The sequence below is a fragment of the Vollenhovia emeryi genome, unplaced genomic scaffold (genome assembly GCF_000949405.1).
Source record: "Vollenhovia emeryi isolate VEMERY1.0 unplaced genomic scaffold, V.emery_V1.0 DF939131.1, whole genome shotgun sequence".
Classification (NCBI taxonomy): Eukaryota; Metazoa; Arthropoda; class Insecta; order Hymenoptera; family Formicidae; genus Vollenhovia; species Vollenhovia emeryi.
The window spans coordinates 2,666,342-2,689,236 of NW_011967235.1; the positions used below are offsets into that span (position 1 = coordinate 2,666,342).

Consider the following 22,895-nt stretch of genomic DNA (forward strand, 5'->3'; position numbering starts at 1 on the left):
TCCTCCTCCTCCTCTCTCTCTCTCTCTCTCTCTCTCTCTCTCTCTCTCTCTCTCTCTCTCTCTCTCTCTCTCTCTCTTTCTCTTCGCGAGGGGAAGTCCGCTTCCACCCGGAAGAGGGACGCGGATTAGAGCGTTTTAGTTAATTAGAGCATATTCAAGACGAAACTTTGCAGTTTCGTCACGGCAGCTTTAACGTATCGTGGAAACTGTTAGGGATCTCCTCGCGCGCTTGCTCGCGATTCTCGAGGTACTTTATTTTAAGAGGCGTTTAATCCGCAGACTTGAGTTCGACGATGCTTTTTCGCCGAGGGAGGATCGATTATTCGCCGGGAAATCTGTCACGGATGTAAGAAAGACGTTAGCGATATAGGATTAACGATTTCGGGCCGGAACGCGCACCAGGGTCGGAAGGCCCGCAGGCCGTTTTTTTTTCTGCAGCGTTTACGTCCGACTTCCCGTACGTTCGCGTTCCGTTATTCTCCTCTTTCTCTCTGAGCCGGCAACAGCGACAGCATTAGCGAAACGAGACGACCCCCCGCCGGACACGGTTATCTTTGATCTTTACCGACGTGTTTTTTCACAGATTATTATAAATCGCGGATTACGCGGCTGGCGCGGATAAAGGGGCAAACACGATTAAACACGCGTCATCGCGGGCGAGGAGGAGCGTGAGGGGAGGGGGAGGCGTGGGCGGAAGGGGCCGCGCGATTGAAAGGGAGCTCCACGTGGAAACCGCGTAAAGGATACCGTTGAGATACACTCTGTGTGATATACGACACAAAGCGTAGCTGTCCGAGGTATCGATCGGCATCGGCGCGAGCATCGCGGCGGCAGCGGCGGCGGCGACGGCGGCGGCGGCGGTGGCGACGGCGGCGTCGCGACGCGAGAGAGAATCGCGCGATCCGGCGCATTTTGCACAGCGTTTCCCCGAATCATCCGGGAAAGGGGGGCGCGGAAAAGGAGCGGAAGGGGGAGGTGGTGATTTTTCGCCCGTAATCCACAGACGATGCATAATATCTCTCACAGGGGCAAAGGAAACATTCCATTAAGGAAATGAGCCGGGCGTCACGTTAAATTACGTTTGTTTCGTGCCGCGAAACGACGCCTTCTTCATCCCCGAATCCACTCCTCCAGTCCTCTTCCCCCCCCCCCCTCTCTCTCTCTCTCGCTCACTCACTCGCTCTCTCGTTTCGCTCTCTCGCTTCTCTCCCTCGCTCCTTCCTCCTCTCGCCCGTTCTTCTCCGCGAGTGCGCCATTGCGGCGACCGCAATTTGGCCTGGAAGCCCGTATTTTTAATTAATGATTCTTTCAAACGAACTGGCGTGATCAACGAATTGTTCCATACTTCAAGAGGAGTAACGATTTCGCCGTTTCCTCTCACCGTGCAAAAATTGAAGTAATTGCGACAAATGATGACAACTTATATATTATATAGACGAGAATGCCCGTGTGTCTCGTTGCGACGCCCGTTGGAACGGCACCGCGAGTATCTTGTTCGCGAGATACCGCGGGAAGCTGATCTCACATTATACGAATAATCTGAATATAATTCTGTTATCTGAAATTTAATTTAGAGACGTGTTGCAATCAGATCCCGCTGCGTTTCTCACTTGGAGAAATTTACCTCTTACGTAGGACGCGGAATTTAAGATCGATGCGGTACGAAAGGCAAGCAAGACTGTTGCACGGAGGGGGGGGGGGGCAGGGCAATGAAACACTATTACGTATCATTATAATAGACACTGCAAACATGATAGGAGACATAAGACACACTCGCTTCACTTAATGCCGCTGCTGTCATTATCGCGCACTAACTGCTCATTATATCGTAATAAGCGCCCAATACGCCCGCGTGTCTGCAACGTGTTCACGCGGAAACGGGTCGCGAACTTGTATGCGAACCCATTCGACGTAATTACGCTACCTGTTACGTGAAGCTCGTAGCCGGCGTCAAGATCACGTCGTGCAACTTCGGTGCGGCTAATCGTCGAAGATGGAATACGGCGCCGATAGTGCACCGTGGGGACTTGGCAGTTCCGAGTTTCGATTAATTTTCATTAATTTTTCGGAGCTGCGGATCGCGCCAAGTAATTCCTTCGGCGTTCGTTTTAAAAGAAATAAATAAAAACCGATTCTTCCCAAATTTTTTTCTTCTTCCCTCGTGGCATTAATTAACAACCGTAGACCAGTGAAAAGATCAAAACTTGTATCTTCAGTCTTTCAGCTTTCATGCTTGCGGTGAATTTGAGAGCGAGCGTTAATTTTAATCTTGTAGCTCGAGCTTGATTGTAAATCAAATCCTTTCTCTACCGCGTTTGCAAGAAGAAAAAAATTATTACACCGAGGGACACTTTTCACCACGCGCCATTTATCCCGGCTAAATACTTGGTGAATAAACGCGCCGTACGGAACCAGCTTTAATCTTTGCGTCTCGGATTATTCCCACGCCGAATTGCAGAGCCACGCGGAATTATTATATTTTCCACCGGTATCGCACGTGGAGGTTGAAAAAATTTTTTAATAAAACCCATATAAAAAAGATTGACGGTCAAATCACAACGATATTGCGAGAAACAGACGGGGGATCGGTATATCGCTTAATGAAAAATAAAGCCGAAGCTTCGCATTTTGCATACGGAAAATTCCGACGCGGCGGAACGCAAGGGGAAAAAAAAGAACCGAAGCTTATAAATAACGTAAACGGGAGTCTCGCGATCTTCGTCCTCGATATTTTAACCGCGTTGATTGCACCCCGGGAGAGAAAGACGGAGAGAGAGGGAGAGGGGCGGGGGGAGGGAGAGCGTGTTTGCGATGACGAGACGTTTGGCGTCGCGCGAAATACCTACCTACCCTTCTCTCGAGGCCATTCATATTCATGGAAGTCATTAAACGCGATTTCCGAAGGCAGCCGAGCTGATGGGGTACGAGATCGCGCCGGCGGACTTTTCTCAGCGAGATTAGATCAACGGAACAAATATTTGAGAGCTCTCGTTGCGGCGAGACTCTGTCCTTGCGCGCGCGCCCGTCTCCGCTCTCGATATCCACTCTGCTCGAAAACTCGCCCGTCCCGCGGAGCGAAACTTCGCCGTCCAAGTTTTCGAGCCTTTAACATCGATTCGAGGGGAGTGGCTCGACTCTCGGCGCGGCCCGAGAATAAATCCGCGCGGCGCGCTTGCGAATGCTTCACAAATTCGGGAGCGCGATGCGTCGTCGTCTGCTCAGTGTCTGTCAAATAAATAATCTCTCCGCGGGATTAGTAAACCGAAGTACATATTGGGCCCGGGGTGTTTACGGTAGCTCCCACGTTTATACAGAATTTATATAGAAGGACGCTTCGTTAACGCTTTCTCCGTCTGTTACACTCTCAGGGTGTCCAGTGGTCAGGGAAATCTGGAAAGCCGGGAATTGTCAGGGAAAAGTCAGGAAATTGTACGATTTATCTGGATTTTTTACATCGTTTCACATTTTTCCGAATAATTTAAAGTTTTTAGAAAATAAACTTTTCTTTGGCTCTCAGTACACTAATTTTCTGTTTTGCTAAACATCAATTTATTTATAAGCGTGGTCGGTAATTTATATTTTCATCGTCGTGTTATTTTATTTCAATGCGATCAACTGAGACGAAACTATAAAAAAAGATAAATTACTAAACAGTGCTATCTAATTGTAAGTAAGTTACTATCTAGTAAGTTGCAAACAAAATGCAGTTAAGCAAATAGGAGGGACGATATTTTTCCCGGTATGTTAGCACGAGGTACAAGATATATAAGGTAATAATGAATATATGACGATCAGTTGGAGGTACCGCTCGTGGTACCGTCTATAAATTCACGGTACATTTTTTAGAAGGTAACAAGTGGTTCCCGTACGTACCTCCTCAGGTAGTACGAGGTACAATGTACCTGCAAATGCCTGTCTCCATGCCAACGAGAGATAGCTTTTGTTATTATCTTCCTTCGTCGTGTCACACTTGCATAATCGCGTCGGCTAAAGACACGAGGTGCATATTACCAGGGTTGGAAAGTAACTCGTTACTTGTAACGAAGTTAAACTTACAGTTACTTTTTTTTGGTAACTCTAACTTAACTTCGTTACTTTCTGTCCATCTGTAACTGTAACTTAACTCAGTTACATTTTTTTTCGATAACTAGTAACTAATTTAATTAGTTACATTAATAGTTACTTTATATTTTAATCCTCCAGGTCGCATTAGGTTTTTACGCATAAACGCCTTTGGGCCTGAGCAGAATGGCTGTCTTATACTCTTAAAACAGCCTTAAGACAATGTTTTATGTTTTAAGCCCTTGTCTTGAGGTAACGCACAATAATTGTCTTATGTCTTAAGAGTACAAGACAGCCAGTGTGCTCAGGCCCTTTATCGGCGCTTTACAATTCAAATGTAGATTTGATATTTTTATTTTCATTTCAAGAAAGTAACTGCAAAGTAACGATTCGTTACTTATTGAGTTTTACTTATTTTTCGCTAAAAATGTAACTAGTTACAGTTACAAGTTACCAATTCTGAAAAGTAACGCGTTACAGTTACTCAATAAGTTACTCAATAAGTAACTGTAACAGAAAAAACTGTAACTATAACTAGATACTTTTATAAAGTAACTTTCCCAACCCTGCATATTACATACATTACGGACGCATATTGTAATATAGATGTTCGAGACATTTTTCGTGAGAAAGAATTAAATTGCGAATGTACAGAGTACATTTGCAAATTACATAATGTCGATCAATCTTCCGTTTGATGTCTATACTGTGGGCATCCACCAACAAGACATGTTTCTGTGACATGTTTCTCATGAAAATAAGACTCCTAATTTCAAAGTACTATCTTCCCTCCTATTTTCATGGATCTTTATGTACCTCATAATTACGTATACCTTTTATTTTAACGTGTACCTCCAATTTTTGGCGTAGTTAAACTCGAATTCGTTAACTTTAAAGCGTCACGTAAATTGCCGTGTATCGTTTTTCAACTGTTACACGCCGATCCTTTAAGGAAATGTATATGCGGCACGGTGTCAAGTGAATGTCAAGCAGGATCGGCAGCGAGAGATAGGATCTACCTCCGTCGGCCATTCTAACAACATTGAATATCGGATTTCGGTGCTTAGCGATTTAGTGGCAGCCAATAGACATTTAGAAATCCGTGGCGAGCATATTGTTGTCAGGCTCGCTAGCCTAATTAATGCAATCTGCAGACGATCCGGCTTACGTGTGCCTTGTTTGGCGCTGTCGCGATACGTAAGCTCGCAGCGGAGCTTGCCTCGCCCTCGAGACCCGGTCGCGTTCGATACGTGTTTTCGACGCTGTCAAATCGCTGTCAAATTATAATTCAATTCCGGGCTCAAATTATCGCCCGCCCCTCTCTCTCTTTCAGAGACACCGAGGTGTCTCGCGAGTACCGAGCAGTCGTCAAAGTGGCAGTATTATAAAGCCAACGGCACACGATACTATTTTTCCTACTGGATTCCTTACGAGGGCCAATCAGGATTTAGCCTTAAGTCACCTCGATCTAAAGCCAACGGCATACGATACTATTTTTCCTACTGGATTGCTTGCGCGAGCCAATCAGGATGCAGAGTTTTACATCAGATGAGTTAAGACTGAATCCTGATTGGCTCTCGTAAACAATCCAGTTGGAAAAATAGTTCCGCGTGCCGTCGGCTTAAGGCCCGGTTTCACCAAACGTCGCTTAACTTTAGTCTTGTTAGATTAACTCATGTTTGTCTCTTTCTACAGTAACAGTCGGAGAGAGACAGAACGAATGAAACTAACAATAAACTTAAGGTTAACCGACGTAGGTGAAACCGGGCCAAAGTCTGCTGTTACGAAGCGATTCCGAAAATCGAAATCAAACGTTACGACATACGGGCGCGACGTAACCGTGAATGAAGCGGTCGCAATTAGCCGGGACCAATCAGAACCACATAAATTTCGCGTGTAACGTGTAACGGACCAACTAAACCTCCAAATGGGATACAGTCCAAAGTGCAAACTGACCGACCAGCCCGATGTGAGTCCCGGCGGAGCCCGACAATGGCCCGTACAATTACGCTGAAAATTACGCTGCGTTTGCGCCGGCCGATGTGCCACCAGTTAATTCCTTGAGCTAATTCGATCAATGTTGACTCGCTGTTCCAGCTGGACAGGTTCAAAGAGCCGCCGGCGTTCGGGCCGATGTGCGATCTCCTCTGGTCGGATCCTCTCGAGGACTTCGGCAACGAGAAGAACGCGGAGCACTTCTCCCACAATAGCGTCAGGGGTTGTTCATACTTTTACAGGTGAGTTTCTCCCTTTCCGCAGTACGTCGCCACGCAGTACAAATTCTAGTATGAATTCTGGTGTAAGACCACTTCGGACATGGTATCTGTGAGTTTTTATCGGCTTTTGGATACGAAGTTTTATAAGACTGGAAATAAACTTTGTAGTTTCGACGCGAGGGATTAATGAAATTCAGCTAACTGACTTTGTCAGTCGCCAACTTAAAGTTTGCACAAAATACCGCTTATTGAGCGTGATTGGTTCTTAACGAAAATGATCTTGAATACCATTTACATATATCACAATTTTCCAGTTTTTTTTAATATTAAAATGCATTTTGTATATGTATCCACGACTCGAGTCTAGAACTAAAGTCAAAGTAAAATCTGTTTGGAACTAATTGAATAACATGATTCTGTTATCTGTTCACTTCCTTTGAAAACTTACAATTAGTTTCCGGAAGATTTCATTTTTATTGCTTATAACTTTATAGAATTATAAATCCCTAAATTAAATGAAACAATTGAAAAGAGAAATTTAATAATCGTATCTATACAACTTTTCTCTTCCCCTTTCATTTATTAATTGCAATGTACATATGTACATACAAACAGGCGAATACAAAATTGTCCGGATTAAAATTACGATATTTCATTAAACCACGCTGCCAATAAAGAGTGTTAAAAAAAAAGGATCGCGTATAATCGGAAATGCAATTACAATACTTTTCGTTGGTGTCGTCGATATATCGGTGGAACGCGTCGATACCACGGTGTTAACGTAATAATAAAGGACGTATTAGCGGAGAAAAGGAAAAACGAGGTCAACACCCTATCGCCGCGCTCGGCGGTAGCTGGAGTTCTTTTTGCCGTGGAAATGCGATATGCTTGTGCGATACATCTCGCGGCTGTCCTCGGGTCCTCGTTTTTTCCTCCCAGCCAACCCGTTAGCTCCCTCCAACGGGGTAATTATCTCGCCATCTGTTTGCGAGCGGCGCAGCCGGAAGCGCGTCGGACACATCCCTCTCGCGCGATCACGCAGCGTGAAACGAGGTAACTTCGGCTTCCTCTCCCGCCCTTCCGGCGCCCCGCGGAATCCCGAGAGATCCTCCTTCTTCGCTGAATCTTCCTACGTGCGTCACGTTCGGTCCCACGTCGCGCACGGTCCCATCGTCAGCATCCGCGGACACGTCCGCGGTTTGCCCCGCGCGCGATTAATAACAGCCGCGTTATACGACAGCGTCAGCAAACCGCGGACGCGACAGTTCCTCGCGCGGCTCCGCTAATTATACGAACGGCCGGCGCTAATGAGCACCGAGATTCGTTTAAGTGTCAGCCGTCTCGCGCGCCCGCGCGCGTCCGTAACGTTTCCTATTCATTTGTTCACGTACGTGCCACGTGCGTCCGCGAGGCAGACTGTAATAGATTAAATTCCGGAAAAACTCGTTTTAATTCTCGACGCGGTCGCGGCGATCTCCGGCGGCAAATTGATATCGAGTGTCTCTGTTTAATGTTGACGCGTTAAGGCCGAATCAGACTAGCGATCGTCAACTCGGATTTGATTGGGATTGGCGATTGGCGATTGTCTTCTAGCCAATGAGAGTCGATTAAATCGCTGGCTGTTCTCATTGGCTAGAAGACAATCGCCAATTCCAATCCATTCCGAGCCGGCAATTGCTGGTCTGATTCAGCCTTTAGGGCCTGAGCAGAAAGATCATCGTAACCGTTTACGATTCCGTCGTAAGACGTAAGTGAGTCAGTGTCGCGAGTTACAAAAAATTGTCGTACGACGCCTTGCGATGCGACATACGTCTACGACAATTGTCTTCGACACTGGCTTAAGTCTTACGACAGAATCGTATTACGACGATCGTTCTGCTGCCCTCACGCCAGCGAGGAATCGTACGTATGCCGGTATTTCTCGAGTAGCAACGGCAGGGTAATTTATCGAGGTGATTTTCATAATCAAGTTGTTCATTGATATACGCGCGCGGTCGCGGCGCCGGCAATCGCGATCACGATAAGATAATAGGCGGCCGTTATGAAGACGTCCCAGTTAATCCCTCATTTTCGATTCCCGCATTATCGTGCCTCGGTCCGGGACGTGCATTAAGTTTCACGCGAACATAAATCACACCTCGCGTCTCGAGCAGTATGCAAGCAGTCCGGCGGTAATCGCCGGTGCAGTCGTCCGACTGCACCGCGGACCCGTACCACTTACCCTCCCCCTGGAACGTCCGACTCGTAATGAAGCTCCTGATTACCCCGTTCCCACCCCCATCCCCCCCTAATGACCCGAGGCCGCTGTGCGGCTGTTACGACGAGGAAGCGGAACACATCTCGCGCGCCGCAATAACGTTCCGACGTTAAAATAAATCATCTTATCGCCGCGCCGGGATGTGTGCGTATCGAAGTTAAGATTCAACGACCCGGGGATCGATACCGGCCGCATTGGCGAGCGGCGCGGTTTTCGAGAGATTTCACCTCGTCATTAATCTCTGTCGGCGCTATGAACGGGTCTTAATGGCCGTTAATGACCGTGCCGCGACGTGGCGCAAACATTTCTCACGATTCTTGGCCGGGTCAGTTATGGTAGCGCGAGAAGGGTCGTCCCGTTGACGTTTTCGGCGGCTTCATTTGTTTACGCGGGCATGAGCGCCGGTACGTTCGCCATCCGGTGTCCGGCTGATAGGGACGGATCGCCATTAAAAGCCGCACGTCGTACGAAAGACTCGGCCACCCTGACTCGCGCTAACGAGTTTACCCGTCCCGAAACTTAGCGATCTAAGGCCGGAGCTTCGATCAATCTCACAAATAGAAACTAATTCGACTTGGATGTTTAGAGCGCTCCGGCAATTCTGTGCAAATCCACGGAGTCACGCACAAAAAGCTGCGCCAGTCGTTCCCGACGCGTTAAGATTGATCGTTTGGCGCTCGCGCAATTGTTTTCGATGCGTGTGCCAAAAAAGATCGCGCGCTACGACGTTAATCCAGGTCGCGATTTTAAGATACACGAATTTCCCGGTGTGAATATCCGCGTCGGTGGCTGCCTGGCGAGCGCTCGTGAAACTTGCACGCCCCGTAGCGATCTTGCTGCGGAATTTATTCGGAAAAATGTCGGCGTTCTATTCAAAGTTTTAGGAGGCCGAGTCATTTACCCCGCCACCGGAGTGTCCCATGTTGTTCATTAATGCTAAGAAAAATGTTGTAATAGACGAATCCCAATCTTTAAGCGACCGATCGATAATGTCTGCTTGCAGTTACGCGGCGTGTTGCGACTTTCTGCAAAACAACAATTTGCTCAGCATCATAAGGGCGCACGAGGCTCAGGACGCCGGATATCGCATGTACCGAAAGTCCCAGACGACGGGCTTCCCGTCCCTTATCACCATCTTCAGCGCGCCCAACTATCTCGACGTGTACAACAACAAGGTAAAGGCCTAGTTCGCGCCCACCAGTCGCATTGACTGTAAAACTTGGACATTAATTTAAACTGTCGCATTTATGGTCCACGCCGGGCGTCGTTCGTTTTACGACCCGCGTGGACCGCGCTGGTCTGCAATCGTAAAGTCCCGGTGTGCTCGTTGTGCCCGCAGGCGGCGGTTTTAAAGTACGAGAACAACGTGATGAACATCAGGCAGTTCAATTGCTCGCCACACCCGTACTGGTTGCCCAATTTCATGGACGTTTTCACATGGTCCCTACCGTTTGTCGGCGAGAAAGGTAAGTCACTTCGTCGCCGACGAATCCCGCTTGCTTCTGTCAAACATTGTTATATCTCTACACCCAGAAAAAAGTTTGCTTCAAACAAATTTGTTTTTTCACCTGGCTAGACTTTTACTTCATTTCAAACAAATGATTTCCTAACCAAAATTTTATTTTATCGAGACTGGAATTTCTGAAAGAATTCATATCTGTTTCTTCAAATCTAGCAATTGTTTTGGTACAAGTAAATAGCATTTCTTTAATCTAACTAAATCTTTTATCTGAGTGTGCACGCGACGTATTTTATTTAGTAGCGAGGTGCTACTAAATCTAATGATTAATCGAACAGATCGATCAACACCTGAGAGAAAAAAATATGGGACAAATTTTAATGCGATGATTTTTAGATCCCTAGTAGCACAGTGCCATTGGCCCAATATTTGGTTGTATTGGGCCAACGTTTAGCCAATGTACTGTGCTACTACACTGACAAAAAATTATTTTAAACTAAGTAAATAGAGTCACTTAAAATTATTTTTTTACTGAAGGAAATATTTATTCTATTTAAATAAAAATGTCAAATTTCAAGTAAATCTGCGTATTATATTAAATTAATTAATTTAAATCATTACATTCTCTACATTTAACTAAAGATTTTATAAGATAGAGAATACTATTTATTAAATTAAATCATTGTTTTTGTCAAATATAAGAAATCCAATTTTTTTCGCTGTAAAACTTATATCTTATTTACTTAGTAAACATTTTATAGAATTAAAGTACAATTTTTTAAATTTAAAATTATCTACTGCTTAATATTTAATAAATACTTAAATTTAAAAAATGCATGTTTTAATTTGTTTATTATTTTTTAAATTTAAATTAATAAACTATTAGGAGCCACCTAATGAATAATTTTCTTGAGTAAAGTAATGTTTATTTTATTAAGATATTTTTTTTATCAGCGTAGGGATAGGAAACAGATATCTTAAATTTTTTAGTAAAATATTTCGAAGTAGAGATAAGGTAGTTCATTAGCGCAGTCCATTGAAAGATATGCTGCGCTCGGAATTTGACAGACGGTTTTCGCTTTAACTTGCAGTCACAGAAATGCTGGTGAACGTGCTGAACATTTGCTCGGACGACGAGCTGATGAGCGACGGCGATGACGCGCTCGAGGAAGGTAATGTCTACCATTTAGCTCTCAATCCCCACCTTAATCCGTATACACTGTTACTTTGCAGACGTTTCGAACAAGATCGGCACTCGGACTGGTCGCTCTTATATCGTGATCAGAGTCGCTCTCTTCTTTCACCCTTTCACATCGGCTATTTTTGACGTGTCTGAATTTTTCTTGTCTAATACGAAAATCGTGCAGAGAGTCACGACACGAGGGTGTTGTGAGTACGCGACGAAAACGCCCGTTCTTGTCTCAGCCAGAAACCCTCTAATCAGAGTCTGGCCAACAGAGCTGTCCGCCATGTTTAGTCAAATCCAACGAGAGAAAGAGAGAGAGAGAGAGAGAGAGCAGTGCGAATATCTCACTCTCTCTTTAAGCTGCCATTAGATCGAGACGTCATCTAAAATATAACCGCACATCGCACGAAGTTTGACAATAGTGTGAGTTTGCTGTTTATTGCAAAAATGGGTGGATGTGCAGCACCATTTTGCAATAACACCTCGACAATGGGATACGCATCAAAATAATGAAAATCAATCACGATGACCTGTCGTTTGTAAAACTATAAAAGTGGATTAAAATTGTCAGTTCAAAATTCAGTGGGAAAATCATAAACATGGCGAACCAATCAGAAGCTGGATACCGCATGTCCAGACTCTGATTAGAGGGTCTCTAGTCTCAACCGTCTCGCGAATCAGAAAAATTCGTTCGTTTTATTTAGAACGCCCGCGATTATGCTGGAGGAGCGTATTTTTTCCCCGCAGCATCTCCGTCATTCGATTCGCGAGATCTGCTTCTTTCGATTAAATCTGATCCTCGATAAATTCATTCCGTTCGAGGTGACGCTTCGATGGCGGCGTGAGATGAGACGCGGTTTCAATCTTATCCGTCACCCAGAGGACGGCCGGACGGACGAGCGAGAGATAAGACGGGCAGAGATTCCGCTAATATCTGGAATCTCTTACAAGCTCCGACACGATCTAAGAGAGACCGCATCATCTTCGTGCACCGGCGAGAATGCGCGGATTCATCCCTCACGTCCCGCCGCGCGCGCCGGGCCGATAGAAAAGATCTGGAGACGATCTAACGATGAAAAATGAATCCCCCCCCGTTCTGCGAATCGTCGCATTCTCCGCCGAAAGGGAAGATCGATCGTGCACGCGGATTGGATAACGGCGTGCGCGAATTTCGCCGAGAACCGCGCGACTGTTCGCTTTTCATCGCGGCGATGAAAGTGGGAACGCGCCGTTAATTTTTCGTCCGATCGCTTTTAATTTAACGCAATTTCGAAACGAAGTCTCGTATTTTTTTTTTCTGTTTGCCTCGCGGCAAATTTCGCGCGCACGATCGATCGACCGGTCAATTTCCACCACAATTTCTTTGATCGTTCAACGACACCTGCGAATTCTACGTACTCTAAATATTCTCATGGATACCCCCCACGACTCACATGACTTTGCTGATGTTCGCGCATCCCTCTTAAAGTTCATCTTCTCGAAGTTAAGAAAAAGAAACAGTAGTGGCGCGCGATTCCCCGGATATTCATCGAAAGAATAGTTGATTTGAAAAAAAGAAAATGTCTCTATAACCTCACCTCCCCCCGCCACGCGATCTCACTCTTGTAACTTCCAGAGACAAATCTTGAATTCTCTTTCTGTTTGCATTTTCACCCGCTGCACGGACAGATGGTAAGAAACGCCGCTCGATTCTTCTAGACGTCACACGATTAAGAGCTTCATTGATTATCATTAATTTCTTAGCTATTTCATAGTAGTTTCTCGATGTCGAGTTTCTCTTTGTTTCTCTTTCTATCTCTTTTTCTCTCCCTCCGTATTTTTCTTTCTTTATTACCGTCTCTCTCTCTCTCTCTATCTCTCTCTGTCTCTCTCTTTCTCTCTCTCTTTTCTTTATCCGTAACATCGTGTCTCTCGGAAGGAGAAGAACGTACGTACGTTCGCGTCTGACTCTTTTCATCTTCGTCTTCCGTTCTATATAAGATCCATGCGCGTGATATATGTGTGTGTGTATATATATTTACCATTTTTCTACATATTTGTATATATAATTTTTTTCTTTACCTTTGATCATCTGTCTCGCGATACTTGCGATTTCTCGCATCGAGATGTGAGATTTTCACTTATCTTTCTTTCCCGCTCTTTTTCTCTCTCCGTATCTGCTCTTCTTGGCATTTTTATTTTCATTTCCCCGATTACGTATATATACATGTGTGTGTGTAATACATATACGACGTGTCTCGACGGCACACAGCCTGGATTTTTACATCTTCAACGGTAGACTTTGATTTTCTGCATCATTATACTCATAGCATCTTCACCCTGTCTCCATTAAACGTTTGTTCAAGATGGCACGATCCCCTTTGCTTGTTTTTCAAAGCACGTATAACTACTTCGCGAGGGTCTTGAGCTTTACGAGTTCCAAGTACTTTTTCAGCTCGAAGCTAATCGGGCGGAGATCATCATTTGCCATCTTGCGCATCACGCGTTAATTTAATTCACGCATGCATCGCAACGACCGGGTAAGATGACGCTAGTAAATCGATCTCGCCCTCATTATTTCTCGATGTTACCCCGGGACTGTCTACAGATCGATTTTATTTGTCACTTCGTTTGCTCCGATCGACTCTCTAACCACTCTGTCCGAGTTCCACGGTCAATTTCAATTTCACGCGTGTCACGTCCATCCCGCCCCCCCTATTCTGTTACTTTCTTTTTCTTTCTCTCATATATCTCACATATGTATATGTATAGTCACTCTGCCCATCGTCCTTACGTATGGAAAGTTTAAAAGAGAAAAATTGAAAGACCCTCTCCGGGAATCGGCGGATGGAGCTTTGCGACCGGTGATGATCGCGGTTTCTCCCCCCCATCTCCCCCTCCTCCCACCCCCTCTCCGGCGACAGCGCGGATCGGGTTTTGAATCGAACGTCATCGCCGAGCCGTGACAAAGACGTATATATTTTTTACGATATCCGCGATATCGATCTGTGTCGGCTGGCTGCCGCCGATTAATTTTACATTCGTCCACGTGTGCCCGAGAAGGAGACACCGGGTTAATTCATTCCCGCAATTCGCGGCGCGTCGGAAGGTCAGATCGATACACCTGTCCGGTGTGGACGACCACCGGGTCTAACAAGTATCCATCCACCGGGCCGGGTCCACAAGCCCCGAAAGAAAGTCACCCCCCTTCACCCCCATCCCCCGCCCCCACCGAAGCCGTCTCGTAAAGAACGCGCTCGCGAGAAACGTTTTCCTGGCCGTTGCGGCTAGGCCGCTCTGATCGAAAAAAAAAAAGAGTTCAAACAGAGAGTCCCGGTGTTTCGATCAATAAAGACACCCTCGGCCCCTCCCGCACCCCTCCACTACTCTCCTCCCCTACCCCCCCCCCCCGGGTTTCGCCTCCTTTAATTATCGCGAGAGATATATGCGCCGCCCACAACCCCCTTCGCTCTTGCCCTCCCCTTTCTCGCCCCCCCAACCCCCCCGCCCACACCCCCGCCCCCCGAAGTTGCACTGACTGTCTTTTATATCGTACTCCTTCTCTATTATATTTGTATCAATCACACTGGCCTTGGACTCCTCCTATCTCGGCACGACACTATGCTACTACTACCTCTACTACTTCTACTACTACTTCTACTACTACCACTCAAAACTCCGATCGTTCGGCATACCGCAACCCCCGTAAAGTCGCAGCCAAAGTCGTTGTCCAAAAAAAGAATGGTAAGTCCCCGTGAGAGCCGACGACTTACTTGAAGAGCCAAGATTTTTTTCTTCTTTTTCGTGCGTGCCAAGAGTATAACCCAACGAGAGATTTCTTCCTTCTCTTCTTGTTTTCTTCTTCCGTTTCTCCGTTCCTTTCTTTTCGTACCACGATGTATCTGTGACAAAAGTGTGTGATCTTAACTCTTTTCGTTTTTTTTTCTTTTTGTTTCTGTGTTTCCTTCTTTCGTTCCTTGTTTTCCTCCCCGCCAGTGTTCTCTCCTGCGTTTCGGTTCCGTTCTGTTTCCGTTCCGTTTCTGTCTCTTGCGTTTTTATCGCGCGGGTGCGCCTCGTGACGTGCGTTCTGCCGGAACAAGTGTATTCCCCGTGCGCGGTAAACGCGGTTTTCACGCTCGCACGATATTTTTCAATGACGTGGAAAGGTACTGCCATCTTTTTTTTTCTACCGACGCAATAATAACGCGGGAAGACAACCTCGGTTTCCTCGACGCATGTACGCAGTATCGATGGTAATTTAATTTATCTTCGGTATCTTCTCTGTAAAGTTAACGGTACAATTAGCCTCCCCGCTGCGCGGTTCTCAAATTAGTACGGTCGACAGGCAAGGCGTAATATGACGTAAGATTATAATTCAACGGCAATTGTCTTGATCGACGAGTCGAAAATTTCAATTATTTCCACCATTATGGCGGGAGCGCTTTTATTTCAGCTAAATGCTCCTCGGCGAGCAACTTGCACCCCGCGATGCACCCAGTAGAACGACGTCGACACGAACGTTCCGCGCGAGATATTACTTTCTCGTATGTTGAGTTGACTTTTCTCTCTTCGTTCCTGTATATTATACATATATCTCTGTCTGTCTATATACTTACATATTTCTATCTTCGTCATCATCTTCTACTTCCTTTAAACGTGCCGCATAACCATCCCCCCCCCCCTCGGACTTCGGATTGAGCTAACACAATTGTAATCGTCCGTTACTTGCCGGGGAACACGCCGTTAAAACACGTCGTTTTCTCACCTCCGTTTCCTCCCGTTGCCTTTCCGTTTTGAACACTGATTCTCTTGCGTTACACATCGCCGCCTCTGTACCACACATGTCCCCGTGCAGAATTTAATACCGTTCACGGTGATCTCGCCTCTCTCCGACCTTTCTCTTTCTTTTCGTTTTTTTTTTCTCTCGTCGTCACCCACGTTTGTGTTGTCTCGTTAACCCCTTTCCCGCCTGCTTCTTGCGCTTCTCGTCAACGATCAAGCACGCCGTGTTACTCATCGGCAACACGAACAATAATGCGTCCAGCCCGTTCCCGACTTGAAATCACATTTCGAAGCGACACGAAGTCATCATATCGCAAGCGCGATGAAAGTATGGGAGAAAAAGTAACGTGCGTGTCGAGGTGCTGCTCGTAAAGAGTAAAAGGGTTATCGCAAGACGCGACGAAACAACTCGTTTTTTTTTTATATTTCCCTCGGACCTGACGCTTTCTTCTCGGCACCTGCCTCTGAAATCCAAAGTAACGTGACGCAAATGCGCGCAGCGGGAAATACGGTCGCTCTTCCGCACGGTCCCCCCGCTCGGTGGACCTCGGTCGCCTGCGACAACAACAGAGTTGACGCGAATTTATGCTCGTCTCGAGAAGAGCTTCATAAAGCTCGGTGGATTAGTCGAGAAAGTTCGGCGAACACATAGGTGCCATTCGACCGTTCACTCTCCTCTCCGTTTCTGCCTTCGGTCCCTCACTCTCTCTTTCTCTTGCTCCCGCCTGCCCTCTCTCTCTCTCTCTCTTTCGCTCATTCTGGGATTTAGCCGGCGAATTTCCGCATTGCGTTCGTTATGGCGCTCGCGACACGGTTTTACGACTTTAAAACCAACCCCCTTCTGCCGTCCTTCCGCCAGCCTCCCCCCAGCAATACCTAAAACAGCCGCCGCGTCCCCGTCTCTCGTTTGAGTTTCGCTCGTTTGACTTGAGTTCGGTTTATTTGCGCGCTTTACGATGCAGCGTGAGATATCTCGCTCTTGTACGCTCAGACGTGTGTGTGTGTGTGTGCGCGCGCGCGTGGATTGCTGTGTGGATTGTGTGTGCCCGCTTGCTCGTTCTCTTAACAACGTCCAGCGAACGAACATTGGACACTCCACTAACAATGCTTCCGGTTTTACGAGCGCGACCGGCTGCGCCCGGACCCGCCTGATCCGATACATCCGCAAGGTTTCTCCTCGCTGGACCGAGGTCGTCGATAGCACACCGAGACCGATCTCGGCCGACGGAGACGTCCGTACAGTTCGAGCAACAATATTCGCCGACCGTTCATTTGCCTTTGAAACGCACATATATACTCGAGCCCCCCCCCGGCGTGTGTGCATAGAAGAAACGCGAGAAACATTTCGCCGAAACTCGCTTCCATTAAGACTCGATCGTACTTCCGGATCGCGACGTACCCAAACTCGGGGCGAAATTTCAATTTAATTTAGGTATCGCGCGCGAAGTTGCGCCGTTGCATGAAAATTGTAAGAAAGTGGAGCTGAGAAGCCTCCCCTGCCTCGCTCGCTGTTTCTTCTCTCGCGAGAATCAAATATAAGTGTTAAAAAAATATTTCTCCAGTCCAAGTGGCAATTGAAGTTACGGTGAGAACGAAAGTACGTGCACGAAATGCAAAACTTGTCTCACGGTCTCGAAAGCACGATCGCTCCAAGGTTTATAAATAGAAATATCTGGTGATTATTCGATCGAGAGATATTAAAGCCAGACGCGATTGTCCGTCGTAACATCTGTCCGAGAGCCGCTTGAGCGCCTTAATTTCTCATCCGATCACGCGGGCATCGACGAAAAATCGATACGCCATAATTCGAGTTACACGCGCCCGTCACTGTCGAAAGTCGTGTTTAATTAACTAATCGCGATCGACAAGATTCTCGACAATTTCCGGTCAGCCCTGAGAGAGCTCGGCTTTCAACGGACGACGCGCCACCCACGTAGAATTCTCCTCGCTCCTTCCTCCCCCGGTCGACTCTCTCTCTCTCTCTATCTCTCTCTTCCGCGAGGCTCTTCGAGCGAAATCCGGAGCAAAAGAGGCTTTCGGGCGCCTCCTCCTCGGAGCGACCGAAAGCCCGAACGGCCCGGGAAGGTATATCCGATCGATAGAACGCACCGAGTTTCCGTGAGATAACGAGGGAAGGCCACGAAGCATCGATCAACCGTTTGCCGGCTCCCTTACGAAGCGCGGTTCCATCGGCATCTTGCCCTCCAGGCCGACTCGAGTCAGTCGTTCATTCCTGTGTGCATTCCGGCGCGCACGTAAAGTCCCATTGCGACGGGCGCGAGCTGAGCCGAGCTCGCAACAATCCTCCGGGCTAGTCGAACCAAAGCCAGAACCGGCCTCGCGCGGTGAAATCAAGGCCGATAATTGTCGCGAAATACAGGAGGAATTAGGTAACGATCAACGGCTCGCGGATGCGATTCATATTCATATCTTCGTTGTACGTTGTTGCAAATTTCGATTGCAGGATTAGCTCAGTCCTTTTGCGGTTCAAATTATCTCTCGCAAATAAGGGAAGATGAAGTATTCCGTCTCCAATTTCATCCTATTGACTGGTCCAACGTGAGCGGAAGAAGTTTTGTCACTTGAAAGAATTTATGGAGAGCCCAAAGGTATAGTTTGCCTATTGTAATCGCGTGCAGAATTCGAACGCTTGGAGAACTGCGCGATGGACCGTCGCGACGCGATTGCGTCCAGGCTCGATGTAGGACAGCAAAGGGTTAATATTCGTTTCTTCCTCGCGTCGTGACAGTCGGCGAGATAAAGCCAGCATTCGACGGGTGCGCTGAAATCATACGAAAGATTGAGCGCAACGAGCGATTTGACGTCGCTCGCCTCGGATTTCCGCGGGGGAGTTTACGCAACGCAGGCACCGACTCCGCCGCAGACACATTCTATTGTCGAGCTATCCGTTACTCCCGACGTTAGATATCTCCCCGGTCTCGTTTCCGAGGTGAAGAAAGATAGAAAACGACTATAACGAGCTCAGGTCATGGAACAAGAAGAAACGGGGCTAGGCGGGGAGGGCGGGCTCTCTCCACGCGGGGCCATTTTTCACCTTCTCGGGCGAACCAGCTGCGACATCGTTCGCTTTCTTATACATATTTTCCGTTCTCCTCGAGCTTCCCGGCGTAAAAACCCCGCGATTCTTCACCTCGTTTCCGCGGACTTCTACGGCAATCGATAGAAACTCATCGCGTCCAGAATAAATTCAGGTGCGTCGTTCAGATTCGTCGAATCGGCAGAATTAATCCTCGAGGCGTAATATCGATGTCTTTATATATCTTCTCGCCTTAATAAATAATTTCCTTGTTATTTCTCCTTCTTGCCAATTCTGTCGCGTTTTCGTTCGCGCGTCACATCATCCCCGACGATTCGTCGGATCAGAGTCGAAATTCTCTTCGCGGGATAACAAGTGACGAGGGCGCCCAGTGTAACGGTCCACCGGAGCAACCTGTGCCGCCTGTAACGACGTGAAAAAGAAGATCGCGCGTCCCGAGGATTAATTTTTCAGTCGGGACCTCTCGGGCGCTTCTCTTTAATTGGCCAGTGCGAAGCGATTCTCCGTCGCCGCGTTATCGCGCGTTCTGATCGCACTGAGGAAGGGTCCTCCTCTGTGTTACCTTATTTTTACACTCCACCGAGGCCTTTAATAAGCAAACTATTCAACCACGATATTTCTCCCGGCCTGTCTTTATCCCGCGACAGTCGCGCCCTTCGATGCCGTCGTCGTCGCTCGCTTCTCTTTTTCCCTTCCCCCCCCCCCGCTTACTCCCCCGCCCCGATCCTCCACTCACCGACGCGGACACTGAGACACGACCTCGAGAAAAATTTCAAGAGACGTGTTGCCGCGCGTTCATGTCGATTCACGACGCGACGCGCCGTATCCTCGGGTGCGCAAAGCTGCCGGACACATTTTTCCACTCCACGAAAAAGTCATCCCCCCCCCCATTGGCCGACATCCGACGTCGACATTAATTTTTCTCACTTGTGCCCCCCCCCCCTCTCCTGCGAACATTATATTCAGAGCCTTCTGTCTCACTCTCTCACCCCTCCATACACACTCCGACTCTTCTCACTGTTACTCTGACCTCTCTTTCTGTTCTTTTTTTTCGTTCTCTCTTTCTCTCTTTCTCTCTGCCCCTGAATCTGCTCGTTTGTTATCGTCTTTATGCTTAAGTTACCTCTTTGAGTTACATTGAGTACGTGTATCCTTTACTTAACTCGGTCTCCGTCAGCCACCGAGCGTTTTATCTTTTGATTACCAGTTTTCTTTTGCGCATGCTATAGTGTATACTTAGGTCTCCTAGATTTAACCGAGCGAGCTAGTACTTAATATTCGCGCGAGGATCGCACGAGGATCGCGCTCGCCAGCTCACGTTGACGATAAACGTGATAACGGAAGATGTTCCGCTTGACGGGACGAGCACGGTGGCTGGACGGCCGCATCCTTGAGCGATCCTGCGAAAATTTATTAATCGACTTCTTTTTCTCTTAGACAGTTGCTCCAGGAAACTTCTATATAACGACGTTGCGCCACGTACAATGATAATCTCACGTGCGATTACGATCGCTGCGTTACGTCAAGATTACTTTCATCTTATCTAACGAGTTCTTTGACTCTCTCTTTCTCTCTTTCTCTCTCTCAAAATTTCGCGGGACCGATTAACTTTGAAAACTTTGTCCCCTGCGAAATTCGCTACTCGAATTCGCTGTTTACCTTTCGAGCGTCTAGAATCGATCTCTTCCGACTCGAGATGAGGTAATCTTCGACGTGTTCGAACTTGCTGAAGGCGATCGTACATTTTAATGATTTGTTCTCGGCAAAATTTAAGCGAGCTTTAGTTCTATAATTGGTACCGTTTCAGATGTCTTGAATATCTTATTGCACGCGATTGAGAGTCAGATGTCTTCTTCTCTGAACGAGCTAATTTCATTTCTTTCACACCATCTAGAGCGCGTTATGGAATTGCATTATTCAAATCGAACCGAGCATTCTTGTACGCTCGCCCAAGTTTGGCAATGTCGGCGCAGACTAAATATCATCTTTCTCACCCTCTAATCGACTATTTTCTTGATATTTGCAGTATTCACGGCCTTTTAAAATGGCGCAATCGCGAACGTAACTGCGCTCGTTTACGGGAATTTCAATATCGGCAAAGTCGCTCGCTCGCAGTGATTTCGGGACGTTAATTCAAGTTCTATTTTGTAAAATACCGCGTATTCCTGGCGGAGTTTCCTGCTTCAACGCGATGAATTTTAATGCGAAACGTTTCCCACGTTCGTCACAGTCATGGTGGTATGATACAAGTGCCGCCTTCCCCAGAGAATTTTCTCGTGTTGAAAATGTGACACGGGTAACCTTACCCGTGATTCCCGGGAATTTGTTTCGTAATTACACGCGGAATGCGTCGGGAGTAAATATCATATTCTTGCGAAGGGAAAGAAAAATATCACCGCGACGGAGAGCGGTGCCGCGTAAAACGTTCTTGCGCCCGAAGAGCGACTTGGCCGATTTTCAGATGCCTCAGTAGCGGATTGAGCCGTGCTCGGAGCAAGAATTTTAACAAAATATAGTTTCCCCTCGGGGGAAAACCGTTAAACGCCCTCTTGATAATTAAACAAAGCTCTCAAAAGTAACAGCGCGCGAGACGCGCCAGATCCGCGCCGATCCGCTACTGAGAGTTCAGTCACACGAAAGAAAGCATAAGAAAAGAGACGACTCAACGACAATAGAGATCGTCTAACGCACATGCTTGATTTGAATGCCACTTACGCTGTGCACACTTGTCTTTTCTTGTCTGTTCTATGTGTTGTTTCCTTTTGCGCCATAATTCTACAACCACCTCATCGCGACCACTACCAACCACCAACCACCATCACCGACACCAACCAACAACCATCCGCAAAACTGTCAAAATATTTTTTAAAAAAATTAAAAAATAACACGTCTTCCCGTACGGGATGTGAATCCGAACAAACCGACCAAAAAATCTCCACCACTCTCTATCTCTTCTCTTCGGCCGCATTTGACGCTGCTCTCACATTGTTGGTTACTTCTGTCCTTTTACTTACGTCCACTACGCTCAACCATCGGTAAACCAACCATGGGCGCACCATGGCCGCCATGGTAACCCGATGGTAACCCGACGGTGTCCGGTCCGAATACGACCCCACCTACCATCGCGTACGGTGAGTTGTTCTTTTTGTTGAAAGTGCGAGTAAGAACCTACACTCTACTATCTCTGCTCTGTCTCTATCTCTATCTCTCTATCTTTCTATCTTTCGGCCGTGAACGACGAGCCCGCCGGAGACTTTACGCCGTTTTCTCCTACGCCATCCCGAGTACGCGCGGCATAACGAAAGCGAGCGCTCTCTCCCGCCCGAGCCTCCCCTCGAGTAACGAGACTCGATAATTACGAGACGTAAGATAATTCTCCGCGCCGCGGAGAGAATTAGCGTCGATCCCCGCATTAACGAGCGATAAACCTCGTTAACGGCCGCGATCTCGCTGCTCCCCTTTCGGGACCACGAAGGGGGATTCGATTTCGAGGGGAGATTTCGGGCGCGGGTTGATTAGCGCGGCGGCGTTCAGTCCCCCCCGCCGGCTACAGTCGTTCACGATTCGAACGCAGACTATACAAATAGGAATATGTCTAAAACACCCAATGGCACCCAATTAGTCGCGTTGCTCGGTCGTCGTTGATCCTCGACTGCTGCGCCCGTGCCCGGTCGCCGCGCGGCCGCCCCGGCGTCACGGCTTACCAAATTAATTAACGCGAACACGCGCGATGGCGTCGCGACTTACAGAAGTGAAATTTTCGGCAAGACGAAAAATTGCTACGCGAGAGACGTCCGTCTACCGTGACGTCGGACGTCGATGCCCGCGTGACAGTCGGGGATTAAACATTCGCCATTGGGTACGTACGATCCTCTCTGTTCTCGATCGAACGGTCC

General features: G+C 47.4%; 1 protein-coding gene across 5 annotated transcripts in view; it reads left to right on the top strand.

The window, feature by feature from the left end:
* The window catches only part of LOC105568189 (serine/threonine-protein phosphatase 2B catalytic subunit 2-like), a 133,883-nt gene that overhangs the window by 103,209 nt on the left and 7,779 nt on the right, over window positions 1-22,895 (top strand). For 3 of the 5 annotated variants that reach the window (XM_012023643.1, XM_012023645.1, XM_012023646.1), the window contains exons 7-10: window positions 6,160-6,299; window positions 9,539-9,710; window positions 9,875-10,001; window positions 11,086-11,166. In XM_012023643.1, the coding sequence (XP_011879033.1) occupies window positions 6,160-6,299; window positions 9,539-9,710; window positions 9,875-10,001; window positions 11,086-11,166 (520 nt within the window). Of the gene's footprint in view, window positions 1-6,159; window positions 6,300-9,538; window positions 9,711-9,874; window positions 10,002-11,085; window positions 11,167-12,848; window positions 12,852-14,870; window positions 14,904-22,895 lie in introns of all 5 variants that reach the window. The other 2 variants (XM_012023644.1, XM_012023642.1) reach the window with 2 other exon arrangements.